This window comes from Candoia aspera, chromosome 7, assembly GCF_035149785.1.
Source record: "Candoia aspera isolate rCanAsp1 chromosome 7, rCanAsp1.hap2, whole genome shotgun sequence".
NCBI lineage: Eukaryota > Metazoa > Chordata > Lepidosauria > Squamata > Boidae > Candoia > Candoia aspera.
The window spans coordinates 79,155,082-79,169,868 of NC_086159.1; the positions used below are offsets into that span (position 1 = coordinate 79,155,082).

At 39.8% G+C, this 14,787-nt stretch overlaps 2 protein-coding genes across 3 annotated transcripts in view; both read right to left on the reverse strand.

The window, feature by feature from the left end:
• The window catches only part of PACSIN2 (protein kinase C and casein kinase substrate in neurons 2), a 77,772-nt gene extending 68,595 nt beyond the window's left edge, over nucleotides 1-9,177 (reverse strand). For both annotated transcript variants that reach the window (XM_063308255.1, XM_063308254.1), the window contains exon 1: nucleotides 9,080-9,177. The gene's annotated coding sequence lies outside the window, so the exon portion shown is untranslated. The remainder of the gene's footprint in view (nucleotides 1-9,079) is intronic.
• A 4,149-nt stretch (nucleotides 9,178-13,326) lies between these two features.
• TTLL1 (TTL family tubulin polyglutamylase complex subunit L1) overlaps nucleotides 13,327-14,787 on the reverse strand; it is a 33,926-nt gene continuing 32,465 nt past the window's right edge. The window contains exons 9-10 of the mRNA XM_063308268.1: nucleotides 14,501-14,664; nucleotides 13,327-13,729 (exon numbers count right to left, since the gene is read on the reverse strand). Coding sequence (XP_063164338.1) covers nucleotides 13,600-13,729; nucleotides 14,501-14,664 — 294 coding nt within the window. The 3' untranslated portion in view covers nucleotides 13,327-13,599. The remainder of the gene's footprint in view (nucleotides 13,730-14,500; nucleotides 14,665-14,787) is intronic.

Below are 14,787 nucleotides of genomic sequence, written 5' to 3' on the forward strand. Positions count from 1 at the left end.
TTGTATTTGGCGCGCTTTTGCTCATTCTCAGCTTTCTCTGTATTTGTCTTTAGTTCCCTAATAAATCAGATTTCATTTAGCAGCCTCTTGTGAGTCTGAGTGTTTGGGCTAGGGCAATCATTACACAAACTAGCACTTGGCAGAACAGCCATGAAGGCCTTGGAAATGATATTCAAATGCCATGATTCTGTCTATACCTACAAAGATCAGAATTGTGCAAGCCATGGTATTCCTGTGACACTATGGAAATGAAAGTTGGACTTTAAAGAAGCAGGACAGGAAGAGTATTGATGCCTTTGAACTTTGGTATTGGAGAAGACTCCTGAGTATACCATGGCCAGCCAAGAAAACAAATGGATCATTGAACAAATCTACCCAGAGTTTTCACTGGAGGTACAAATGACCAGTGTCAAATTATCCTACGTCAGACACATGATGCAAAGACCCAGCTCTCAGGAAAAGGTTAAGGAAAGAGAAGAAGAGGACAACCAGCAGCAAAGTGGATGGACTCAGTTATAGTGTCAATGAGCGTTCTGTTGGGAGACTTGAAAGAATAGGTTACAGATTGATCATCATAGAGAAAATCTATCTATGCAGTTTCCAGGAGTCGAAAATGACTCCTGGAACATAATCAATCAATCAATCAATCAATCAATCAATCAATCAGTTTATATGAGAAAAAAACTCCACAATAACTCCTTTGGTACTTGTCATTCATTTTTGTATTCAATCCTCAACCATTCAGTGCCCATTCATTTGGACTCAACTTACTTTTGCTTTTCTCCTCACATATCCAACCGTCACTTTCTTATAATAATCTGGGTATCTATATATTCTGAAACACGAATACCTTAGTCTTTGATGCAATGAAGTGATTGGAACATTCATGTACCATGCAATCTATCTAACATTCATTGTAAATCATTTGGGTTTTTAGCCAACAATACTGTAAGTTAGGTTCATTGCCATATCTCATACCCTTGCTCACTAATCCTCCTGTAATTTTCTCATTTACCCATTACTACCTTTTCTTGTAGAAGAATGCAATTATTATCCAATTATCCAATGGTCAAATACAGGTATAGTTTTCCATTACAAATTTTACTAACATTGAGAGGGGGGGGGGGAGAGAGAGAATAAACCCTTTTTTTAAATTAAATCATCTATACCTATGGCCTAACTTTCTCACAGTATGTATGACTTCTCATCATTTTTTCCCAGACATTAACAAAGTATTTGTTTCAATTCCATTCTTCAACACATCACTATCACTCCTTGTAAGGTCCAGCAGCCAAAATACGTTGGACCTTACAAGGAGTGATAGTGATGTAAAGAATGGAATTGAAACAAATACTGTGTTAATGTTCTGTACTGGCCCCACTACTCTAATGTTTATACATCAGATTCACCAGGCACTGTTGCAAAAAAGTTTATATACGCTGATGATATTGCACTGATTAAACGATCTGAAGACTTCAACGCCTCTGAAAAAGCCCTCGAAAATGACTTAAAGGAATTGGATAAGTTTTTTTGAAATCTGGAGGCTAAAACCCAACATCAATAAAACTGAGGTCGCTTGTTTTTATTTGAACAATAGACAAGCCAACTATATACCAAAAGTGGAATTTAAGAATCAGCTGCTGAAGTTCAATCACAACCCAAAGTATTTAGGAGTGACCCTCGATCGATTTTTAACTTACAGGGAACACCTAAGAAAAACCGCGGATAAAATAAAAACTAGGAACAATATTCTACACAAACTTTCTGGCACCAGCTGGGGAGCAAGTGCCACAGTTCTTAGGATATCAGCTCTTGCTCTGGCATATTCGGTGGCTGAGTGTTATAGTTCTGTATGGTGAAACAGCGCTCATATAAAAGCAGTGGACACGCAGCTTAACCACACTATGAGGCTAATATCAGGAACCATTAAATCGACGCCTTCCGAATGGCTACCGGTACTATCCAACATACCACCCCCACATCTTAGAAGACAATTTGCCTTAAAAAGGGAGTGGCAGAAAAGCGAGGCAAAACTATTATTACCTATACACAAGGATTGCCACGATCAAGTATTTAGACTTAAATCTTGGAACCCACCATGGAAACTTGGACAGCAATTAGACAGAAAAGACTTTGACATTGAGACAGCATGGCGCCAGGAGTGCGCAACTTCTGACCCAGCCCCATTTAATTTAGTGTCTGATCCAGCACAACGCCCTTACGGCTTTGATCTCCCAAGGAAAAACTGGTCTGTGCTTGATCGGATTCGAACTAATCATGGCAGGTGCCGATATTGGAAACACAAATGGGGGCTAGTTGATAATCCTAACTGTGACTGTGGGAACGTCCTGCAAACTTTACATCACACTGTGATGGAATATCCCCTCAGAAGATTTCCTGGCTTCCTGCAAGAACTACATCATCTTGAGGGTACTACTGTCTAATGGCTAAACGATCTAGATATCCAGCCATAGGCTTAGATACTTTAGTAACTGCTCATACATAACTTAATTTATTCATCATTTTATTCATCATTTGTATTGCGTGTTTTTAAAATAATTTATTGTCCCAATGTCCTATATTTTATACACTTTTATATATTGTTTCTGTGATTTTTATGCAACAATGCTGCATTCTGCTATGCCATACAAAATAAATAAACTATCACTCCCATACAAATCTCTAACTTACTGTTTTCACCATATCCTCATTTCAGTTTCATTCCAAACTATTTTATCACTTTTATTTTTAATTCCATTCACTGTGCTGGATGCTCCCCATTTAGCCTCCTTCACCTAATTCCAAAACAGTCTTATTTATTTCCAACAAAATCTTAGGTGTATCTTGTTCTCTGTGAAGTACCTTCTTTGCCACTATCTTTTCTGTTGACAGTATTTTCTCTGCTTACCTTTTCTGCAAATATTATTTTATAGTACTGTATATAACTTTTTCTTGTCTACAATATCTTCTAAAGATACCAGATTCTTCTATTCACTGCATGCAACAATTAATCTCTGAATTCTAATTTCATATAGACCCATAACAACCTGCTACCAATCCCTATATTCTGCCATATATTTTATCCCTTTTGTTCAAAGTTAGCCCTACACCTTCACTTTCCTGCACATATTCATCAACTCCAGGCCATCTTCATTTATATGTATATCCCTTTATCTTAACATCAGAGATATAACTTAGTTTTCTATTATTTGTTAATTTATGCTTGAATTAAGATTGCAAGTTATACATAAGCAACAAATAGCTAGAGCAGGTAGATGAATCTGTGTACCTTGGTGGAATATTGACCAAAGATGAAGAAATATGGAGAAATATTTGTAGAAAAATAGTGGGTAATATGTAGTCTATGGGGAGGAATGAATGTTTCTTGAAAGAACTAAAATAGCTATGCATATGAGTGTGCTTCTGCCCCCTTCATTGTATGAAAGTGGACAGGAAGGAACAGACACAATCTAGCAAGACTGACTGGCTTTAAATTCAAAAATCTGCTGTGTCCAGGGTTTTCCAGCTCTCTGTTGCACTTTTACAGACAGAACTGGGATGCATTTTGGGGGGGGTGTCTTCCTAGACTCACAGCTCTTGCATGAAGAGGACATGGTCAACATGGCTGCATTATGACTTTTGTAGGCCCCTAGGTGCTTTTGCCTTTGTGGGGCCCTCCCCCCATAAACATAATAGTATTAAAAAGAATATTTCATATGATTTTCAGTATTTTCTTCGTATTTTTACAGGGAATAGTAAATGTATTGTATATATTGTTTTGTAATAATAATCAGCTGCTAATTACGATGTTTATCAAACTGGGTCTTTGCATAATGTATCCAAAGTTGTTAATTATGTTTATCAAGTATCCTCAAAGTTACTAAATTTTAGTATTCACATTACGCAAATAAGATCATCAGTTTGATGTTCATATTTTGTGCTTTTCTTGCTGTTTTTTATTTTTGTGTGTATGTGTGCCTTTGAGTCAGTTTTTGACTCCTGGCAACTGCCTGGGCTAGTCCCTGCTGTTTTCCCTGCAAGTTTTTTTCCCCCAGAAGTGGTTTGCCATTGCCTCCTTCCCAGGGCTGAGAGATGTGACTGGCCCAAGGACACCCAGCTGGCTTGCCTATGGTGGGACTAGAACGCATGGTCAGTTTCTAGCCTGATGCCTTAACCACACCACCAAACTGGCTCTCCTCTTTTTAATTAAAGGACATGAAAATAAATATTTATTAAAAGACATGAAAATAAATACCTTTTTCATTTTATTCTTTGATTTAAAAAAAATTAAAGCATGCACCTATTGTGCATAATGGAAAAGTCAGTCCTGTATGGCAGCTGTGACAAGGCAATTTTTGCACAGATTTATCTTGAGGGTGCCAAGGTTAAGATCGGCCCATCTGGAATTTTATATTGTATATTTCATATTTGTATTTTTAGGTATTTATATGGAACTGTTTTAGTGATTTGCTGTTTTTATCGTTTGCAAGCTGCAGAGTTGTCGTGTGCGAGATGGGTGACAAAGAAATTTAATAAATGAATATAACTTGTATGCCAACTGTGTCCTTTCCTGGGTTAGTAGACATTTCTCACAATCATTCATGCCTTAGTTACCTCTTGTTTGGACTACTGCAATGTGCTTTATATGGGACTGCCCTTGGAGACAGCATTATCTAGTCCAGAATGAAGCTGTACAAGTAGTTACAGGCACACTTTGATATACTAATACAGTAAAATACCTCTACTTTATGAACTGCATTGGTTATCAGCTAGTTTCTGAGGGCAATTCAAGGTGCTACAGGTCATCTATAAAGCCATTCATGGCCCAGGCCTGGATACTATCTCCTCTCCTTTTTAATATCTACATGAAACCACTGGGTGAGATCATCCATCTCCACGGGATGAGGTGTCATCAATATGCTGATGATACTCAGCTATACATCTCCATCCCAGGGGAAGTAAGTGATGCTGCGGCTGCCCTTTCCAGGTGCCTGGGGGCTGTTGGGGTCTGGATGGGGAACAACTGGCTTCAGGTGAACCCTGGTAAGACGGCTGTGGGTTAATGGCCCCTCGGCTCCCAGGAATTTGCCATCTTTAGTTCTGGATGGGGTTGCACTGCCCCAGACAGACACGGTGTGTAATTTGGGGGTCCTCTTGGACTCACAACTCCTGATCGAAGAGCAGGTGGCAGTCATGACCAGAAGGGCCTTTGCGCAACTTCGTGTTGTGTGCCAGTTATACCCCTTCCTGGAGCGAGTGGCCCTTCAAATGGTCACTCATGCCCTGGTCATCTCCCATATAGACTACTGTAATGCACTCTACATAGGGCTACCCTTGAAGAGTATCCAGAAGCTACAGCTGGTCCAAAATGCAGCTGTGCAGATGACTTTAGGTGCTTCAAGATCAGCACATACAACTCCGCTGCTCCGCGAGCTGCATTGGGTGCCAGTTTGCTTCTGGGTCCAATTCAAGGTGTTGGTTATCACCTTTAAAGCCCTACATGGCATGGGTCCAGGTTACCTAAGGGACCGTCTCATCCCCGTCACATCAACCCATCCCACCCGGTCATGCAGAGAGGGCATGCTATGGACCCCGTCTGCAAGAGAATTCCATCTGGCGGGGTCCAGGAGACAGGCCTTCTCTGCAGCAGCTCCCGCCCTTTGGAACATCCTTCCCCCGGAAATGCGGTTAGCCCCCTCTCTTCTGGACTTCAGAAAACAGCTGAAAACCTGGTTTTGTCACCATGCTTGGAATGGGGAGAGGAAGAGCCATTCTTGGGGCTGGTTAGTTCCCTAGCCCTGCAGGGACCAGCCTTATCCCTTTATGGGCTGAATTTGATCTGCCTTACTTGGATTTTATTGAATTTTATATTTATTGAATATAGGTATTATTTATAATTTTATTGAATTTTAAATTGCTTTTACTGTGAACCGCCGAGGGTCCCCCATGTGGGGGAGATGGGCAGTGATAAAAATATGATAAATAAATATTTAGGGGGTCTGCTTATCTCTAATTGTTTCTGCCCATTCTATAAGATCAGATAGGGTTGGTGTGCTTTGGGTCCTATAAACAAAATAGTGCCATTCTTACAGGAGCCTGGGGACATGCCTTATCTACTGCTGTACCTGTTCTCTGGAACAGTATTCTCTCCAAGGTCTGTTTGGCCCTGTTGACCTTCAGGAAAGTCGTAAAAACCTGGTTATTCCAAGAGGCCCTGGGCCAGGATGATTTGTGACCCCATATGAATACATTATTTTTAATTTCTGTATTTCATGATGTGGTACTATTATATTACTTATTTCTGTATTGTTTGAGGCCTTGAGTTGCTTCTGATTAGACAGCTTTATGCAAAAGTCAAATCTTGCTGAGGGGATCCCATAGTACAGCCTCACACACGGAAAGGGGCTACTTATTGGATATTCTGACCACAGTCATTTAGGAAAGAACTAGTACATTGAATTGCAGTCAGAAATAGGACATAAGCCCATGTAAGATTCTATGCATAAGAGACAGCAATTTGGGAGTACCACCCATAGTTCCAAACACTATGAGTAAATGTAAGATTCACATGTCGCACTTCATTGTAATGAAATTTGGTTTTGTTTTAGCAGAATGTGAGAAGACATCCAACTGTGACATTTTTAATAAACAGGGGTTAAACAAACAATGCCTTAAACCAGGTCACTGTGCTCAAATTCACCTTCAGAAATGACTGCTGCAAGCACATTGGCCAGAAGCATCACTACCATCTCATCTGAGGGCAACACTGAATTTAGGAGAACCTCCAAGGTTATTTCAAGGGAGCTGTATTTCTATTTCTAATTTGATCCATTTGCTCTCCAGCAGGATCTCCAGTTTATCAGAATTAAGCCTCAGTTTATTCATATCTAGTCCCTCACTGAGTTCATTCAACAGTTCATAGTATATGTTAGAATTTATAATCTACAATTTGGTCTTGATATGAAAAGCGTGAAATAGAGCCTTGAGAATTTCAAATAGCTATCAAACAAGAGACTGAAAAAAAAAGATCAATATCACTGCCTACAAATAGCACTGCAAGAGGTTGTCTCCATATTCATCAGATCTCCCAGATGGATCCCATGGTTGATGGCATGAAATACAGAGCATTCAATAGGAACCCACTGCCTATCAAACATCGTTCAACCTTACATTTATATATTTTTAAAGGCTGGTAAACCTTTTATGGCACGCCTTTTCTTGTAATCCACAAAAAAGCTGTGATTAGATTGAATCAGGATACTTAGAATAAAAAATATATACTTAACACTGTAGAATCATTTTAACAAGATGTTTTCAATCAGAAGTATGTCAACCATGAAGACAGTGGAATCCTTTATAAATGTTTATCTATATGAATTATTGAAGACCTTAGTTCACATAGAAGATTCTAAAAGGATGAAGATGAAAGCTATTCAATTAGACAAGCATCTGACTCATTACAACCCAAGTAACTTAACAACCACAGCCAAATTCTGCAAAATGCCAACAAATTCATCTCAACAGAATTTTGAAAAAAAAAACCTGTTAATTCATAGCCTATATTAATTCTCAATCTCACTTCCATTTTAAAACATGAAGCTATATTCCAAGAAATGCCAGCAGCAAAATATTCCAGTGTATTAAGCAATAATTTATTAAAAAATGAAGTATCTTTGCTGACTTGCAAATGAACAGAAGAAAATATAGAAAGACTAGCAGAAATGTTATTTTCCTGCATCACACAAACTACTAGAAAGTTCTTCAGGACCAAGAAGTTATAATTACCTTTAGGCTTTCATCTTATCCTGCAGTTTTTTTCCCCAAGCATGCAGTAAATTTAAAACTCAATTTTACCTTTCTCAGTATCCCAAATAAGAATTTGAAGACAGCCAGTCACTGTCTTAATATAAAATGAACAATTATGGTCAGCAAAACCAAGATAGTTACTGTTCTGTTTCTTCATATGTCGGTTCTTTTTAACTTTTATCCCATTTGCCATATCTTGAATATACAATTTTCTCTTTCCATGATTTGGCTCTCATCCAAACAAGGGTGTTTCTCCACCAAATATCTACGCATTACTCTTGGTATCCTGGACCTGTAAGACTTATTTTGGATCTAGGAGGTGCTTCTTCTAAGACTGCCAACTTACTTCATTCCAGACACACAATTACTATTTATCTCCACATCTACAACTTTGGCTGGCAAAGTTCTATTAAGTTCTAATTAAAGGCCAAATCCAAGAATAAAACATGGTTTGGGGAAAAGATGAAAGATAAGCCAAAGAATCACTTTTAATTCATTGAAAAATGTCAATCCAGATTCATAAGTTCTACTTCACCAATTACAGTTGCAGTGTTACTACATCACTCTTAAGTTCCAACTAGTCAACCACATTCTAACCTACATGCTGTATGCAATTCAGCCTCTGGGATTTGTTTACATTCAGTCTGTCATGCAAACCCAGATATAATTATAATTCAGTGAACCATGGTCAAGGTAACCAGAGGTGTTGTGGATAAAGACGACAGCGATTTAACTATGGAGTAACCACCATACCACAGGGTAGGGCAGTTGTCCAATATATTTCAAGTAGTAAGGAAAATGTTATGAAGTTCATGATTAAATAACCATTTGTAATCCTTTCTAATCAAGCCAGACTACTGCTATTATTTACTATTATGCTCTCATTAGATTTTACTAATAACAATTTTTAAAAGGAGAGCTATGCTCATGACAAAATCATTTTCATCGTTGTTGTTACTCACTGCTCATCTTCGTCTGAGAACTCAAGGAGCTTCCCTCATTTTAAACAACTGTCAGAAAAGAGTTTCTGGCCCAAAGTCACCCAGGCAGCTTGCATGGCTGAAGGTCCAGCACTCCACCGCGTCTCAGCCCACCCAGGACCCCAGCCCCACAAACTGAGGGATGGGCTAGCCGCCACTCCCTCTCCTTCTGGCGGAGGGCAGGGTCCGAAACGACGTCCGCGAGGTAAGTTGGACCCGGATCCGCCTCATCCGCCTTGGGCGAGGCTCACTGGCCGATGACCTTGAACCAATCGGCTTCTCCTTCGACCTACCTCTGGAGTGACGGGGGGAGTAACTCGTTTAGCGGAGAAAATGAGACCAAGAGGCGATCACTGGGGCGCTGAGGCTGGGCTGAGTCACTCCAACACCCTTCGGAGGACCAGCTGGGCAGCCTCCCCCCAGATCCCCAAGACCCAGCCCGCCAGCCCGTGGCCCATTCTCCCCGGGGGCTGAAGGGAAAACTCCCTAAACAGGAAACCGGTCTCCCTCGCCTCCTTTGCTGTCCTGCAGGGTCTCGCGAAAAGGGAGATCTCCGCCGCGGCTCCAGGCGCCCAAGGGCGGCAGAGAGGCGACCCTCCTCACCTCTGCAAAGCGCCTCGCCGCGGCTCCCCAAGGCAGCTCGAACGGCCGAGCAACTCCAACCTCGCCTAGTTCGGACGCGAGGAACTGCTTTCACGGCCTCCGCCGCTCTCTTCCGGGCTCTCATTGGCCGCCTCAGAAGCGCCCCCTCCCGATTGGATAACCGCGAAAGTTCAGGCTATCCGCACCCGCCCTCCCTCAGCCTCCGCCCCCATTTTTTTAACGAAGGAACAGATCCCATTGGTTTCCCTCGCGGCTCTTCTAACTGACCAATCAGCTCCAACTTCCTAGTTTTAAATCGGAGGAGAAATAGCGCGCAGGCGTGCAGCAGACCTGGAAGCCGGTGTGATAGGCTTCTCGGACGCGCGCCGTGTTTAGCTCGGCTGAGCGGATCCTTCCGGGTTGGCCAGCCTCCGAGCTAGGTGCGATCCCGCCTCCTCTGTTTAGTCGATGGGATTCATGTTTCTTTCAGCTGTTAATCGACCTTTCTAGATTTCTTTTTCCAAGAGCGCGCAGCTTTCCTCGGGCGCCGAGATGGTGAAGGAGGTGGTTGTGGCTTGATTTTTTTCCTGCCGTTACTTGCCTTCAGGGAGGAAGAGTTACAGGAATAACCCCATATCTGCATTCAAGGTTGTATGGAGACCGTGTCTAGGTCCGAACCTCAGCCGATGGGAGCACCGGACCTGACCTGGGCTCAGGAGCTAAGGAGGGCCAGTCTAACGATGGCAGGTTTTCGGGAATTTCAGGGCTGGAAGGTAGACTGGGAGAATGAAAAGAAAAATCCGGAAAGAAGGCAGATGCAAGCCAGTCCCATATCGTTGCCAAACAATTTGTGTGAACGTATTACCAGGAGTCACAATTTGAAGCTTGTGGGCTCTAGTATCTCCATGTCCAGAACACCCAGCCACTTCCAGAAAGCTACAAAAGAGCCAAGTGGGCACGTTCCAGGAGACTGACTTTTACACATCCCTCCCCAGAAAGCAAGAAAAAGAAGCTGGTGTGGTTCAGTGCATCCCTCACCAATTGCACGCTTTCCCAGACTTTGGCACTGAACAGTCACTCATGCCTTGGTTACCTCCTGAGTGGATGATTGCAGTACGCTCTATGTGGGGGCCCTTAAAGAACATCCAGGAGTGGCAATTAGTCCAAAACGATCTTCAGTTCTTATCCAATTGGGCTGTAGGTCTTTGTCAGCATCCTATGTAGGAAATTATGTAGATAGTATATTGTTTGTCGTCCTCCTCTCTGTTCTCAAAACATACTGCTTGTGAGTCTTCCAAGAGTCTTCCAAAGGGATGTATGGAGCTTGGTTGAACTGTGCTGTGGTACTCTCTAGGAGTAGGCAGTTATGCAAAAGGGAATATCTCCATTATTTATTTGTCTCCTTAAGATGGTAACTCTCTGGTTGCCCACAGTTATAGTGGCAGAGCTCTGATTTTAAGAAAATGGGAGTTTATCAATGATATGATATATGCCTACACAGGTAACTCTTAGAGGATGGAGCAATAAAAATACCTTGCCATCTAGCATTCCTGCCAATGGAAATTTGGCATCCTTAATGAGTTAATGTGTTTCAGTCTGCCTTGGCATCTGTCTTGTTTACAACCACTATTGCTATAATCCACCCTGAGTAAAATGGCATGGTTTAATGCTGAGGGAAAGCCAGTGGAAGCATATTAGATAATCCAACTCCAGCATCAATAGCACTGTCCATAGCCAGGCCTTTCTCTGGATCTAGAAGCAACAGATCTGTTCAAAAGGATAGTCAAGAAGAGGTCACATTGGTCACCAGTCATGTTGGTCCTAGGGTCCAGATGCATGGTTCTGGATACACAGAAAAAGTTCACAAGATTCTCAGGGAAAATCTCAGTTGTAATCAATTACTATGATCTTGTCTGAATCCTCTGAGTCAGAGGCTGAAAAGGCAGACTTTACAAAGATTACAAAGTACCAAGCAGACACAAGAGTTTTAGTAAGATATGGCCACCATCTCACAAAAAATAACTCTGGTGGCTTAACACCATAAAAACACCAGTACAGTAACAACAGACAATAAATAAAACACATAAAAGAAAAATTGTCACCAAACCAGTAAACAACAGATTCATTCAACTGACAGGTGCCCAATCCCCGCACTTGAGAAAAAGCCAGGTCTTAAGGGCTTTATGAAAGGCTCGCAGGGTTGAGACTAATCTAATCTCAAGAGGAATAGTGTTCCAGAGGGCAGGTGCTGCTACAGAAAAGGCCCGCTTCCTGTACCTGCCAGGTGCCACTCTTTAATCAATAGAATCAGAGCATGTCCCTTCTGCCAGACCTGAGGGGGTGGGTAGAGACAATCAGGGAATATCAGTCCTTCAAATAGCCCAGCCCCATGCCATGAAAGGCTTTATAGGTGACAACCAGCACCTTGAATTACATCTGGAAGACTAAAGGGAGCCAGGGTAGCTTGCAAAGCAAAGGCACCCCCATAACTCTAGAAAAAAACTATACAGTACTTCTTATTCATCTGTTCATAATACTTAATCAAGTAAACTCATCGAATTTATTGATAAAGAAATTGCCCCTCTCACCTGTGCAGACCATAATCCAGAGGAATCCTTGTGTAAGGTAGATTTAAAAGTTAATACTACAAGAGGATATTAAACTTACTTGTCAACCAAAACTAAAACGCTTCTTCTAAACCGAACTTCTGATGTTTTTATTTGCAATATGGGATTCAAGCAAAAAAGCATTTGTTAGAAAACTGTTTATTGCTTTAACATCAATTATAAAAAAAACATAAAAACAAACCAACATATTGAAGAATGGACCAAAGCAATTAGAACCAAAACATAAACAGAATCCTCTTTTGGATATAAAACAAAAAATGAAAATTATTTATAAACAATCAGATTTAATGGAAGCAAATAATACAAGAAGATAAATTTTGCAAAACAGAAATATTTAGAAAAAGGTGATAAACCAGTAGTTGGCTTATCAACTTCAAAAGGAGCAAGAGAAAAAAACCTACCGCTTCCATTTGTGATGGCAACAGTTATGCTTCAACAATGGAGGAGATAAATCAATTTTAAAAATATTCCAGATTACATAAAAACATAAATACAGAACATATTGAGGAATTTTAGACACAATACTGCTTATGAAATTTACAGAACAACAAATATGAAGCAATACAAAACCTGAAATTGAATACATTTCCAGTATGTATTACAAGACTTTTTGAAAATTCTGACTGAACTTTTAATTCAGATAATGAATGAGATTCAGCAACGTCAAGTATTGCTTTCCTCTTAGAAGCTTTAATTTCTCTACTATGACCTGACCAGTCTAGAGTTGTATAGATCTATTTTAATACTTAATGTAGACTATAAGCTCAGTGCTTGCACAGGGGACTTTTCAGCCTTCATGTTACTTCTAAGTAAAAATAATAGTGTGGCTAAAATCCAAGTTTTAAAAGGGACAATATTTATCTACCAAATTTACTGCAAAGTGTCAGTGTTTTAGTGCACCTGCCAGATTAGCCATTGAAGAATTATATTTAAAATTCAACCCTGGTCTTTAGCCAATAGAAACAATGCATCAGATTGTGGGAAAAGAGATTTCTGTTTCAGGGCATATGCAGATCAATCTTTGCAATTTATTATGACAATTAGCCTCTCATAGCATTGCCAATAGACACTTTAAGATATCTTTTTTTACCCAAAACATATTATTTTTTCTTTTATTTATGCTTAAATTTGAAGAGAATGACAGCATGTAGTATATAGAAATAGCATTTCCTAATACACTAACATTAGTTTGCAATAGGGAAATACATATGCTTTGAATAGTATGCCTTAGAATTCTAGAAATTTTTTTTTTAAAGATACACTAATCTTGAAATGTATATTTCTGTTGCAGTGCTTGAGATAGCAATTGTTACTTTAAAGAAAGTAGTGTGTCTTGGAAATGAGTTTATTTTGTTTGCATTAACTCGTTACACTTGTCTGATACAGCATGCAGCATAATAACCTTGCATAATAATAACCATGCAGTAAAACTGCAGTGAATCTAATGATACACTTGAAATATATACACATGCCTCCATCCTCTCATCTTTGAGCAATATTCTTTTCTCTGGACTAGTACTAAGCAAATAAATAAAATAAAAGATATCCAACTATAATTGCGACATAGAATTTCAGAAAACCTCAATTTACAGTTTATTCTTCAGCTACTTCCAAGTAAGGGAACCTGCTTTTCCAGGATCTCTGGCTCTGTTTCCCTTAAATCCAACAGACTGACCAGAGCGACTTCGTAAATCACGATCTGATATTTCGCTTTGTGCCATCTCTTCATCATATCTAAGGCAAGAGAGAGAAACATCAATGTCTGATTTGGGTCAAAAGAGTGAAATTCTTCCTGGGTTTAATTGCAACAGATGGCAGATGAAGAAACTGTAGACTTGAATGTTCCACCATTTAAAAGGGAGGAGAAAGCTCCTTAATACAGAACACGTGAGGAAAAGAACTTGTTCTTTTATTTTCTTTATGTAAAGTATGTGAAGTTTAAAGGGCATTCACTTGGGGATCATTCAAAAAATATAAATTACTGATCTTTCCTGCCCGTAATTAATCCGTATAATATAATAAACTTGAAATATATACACATGCCTCCATCCTCTCATCTTTGAGCAATATTCTTTTCTCTGGACTATTACTAAGCAATAGTATATATAGTATAATATAACTGGCTCCTATTCACAAAGTTAAGTGACAATCTATATACATGCCTGTAACTAAACATGCACACAACACACAAACATGCATACAAAATCAAAATTTTTCCTAAAATAGTATCTTGGCCCTGGTTAACAAAAGACCTTTTGGTACTGTTCTCTGAAGCTATGCCCTTGTGATACCATTTTCATCTCTAAAAATTAAGAATTTCATGGTATTTCCCATAACTATTTTTCCAGCAGTATACATTCTAATAGCAAGGTAGTAATGGTTAAGACATTACAAATTATACTTGTCTTGGCTTACAATTAATGCAGAGTCATTGTGAAACCTCCATAAAGGAAGATCTTGTCCCAAGAGAATGCTAGCAAATTCATTTGCATATTAAACACTTACAAAATTTCATAATTTCCAAGAGCTTCTTTGGGGGTCGGTTTATTCCATTTACAATCAGGAATTTCTCCATTGGGCACAGCAATATTAAGTGTGTCATTTATCAGATTGTATTTGAGTATACGGTCATTTGCAGTACTGGAAGTAAGAGATGGAGAAGCATTAACCTATGGAGAGTGCAGAAAAAAGAAAGCAGATAGTTCATAGCCGCCATTTGCTATACAGTTTATGAAACAAACTTGGACCAGAATTTCTACCTGAGATAAAATAGGGAGGAGTCTGATAGCACT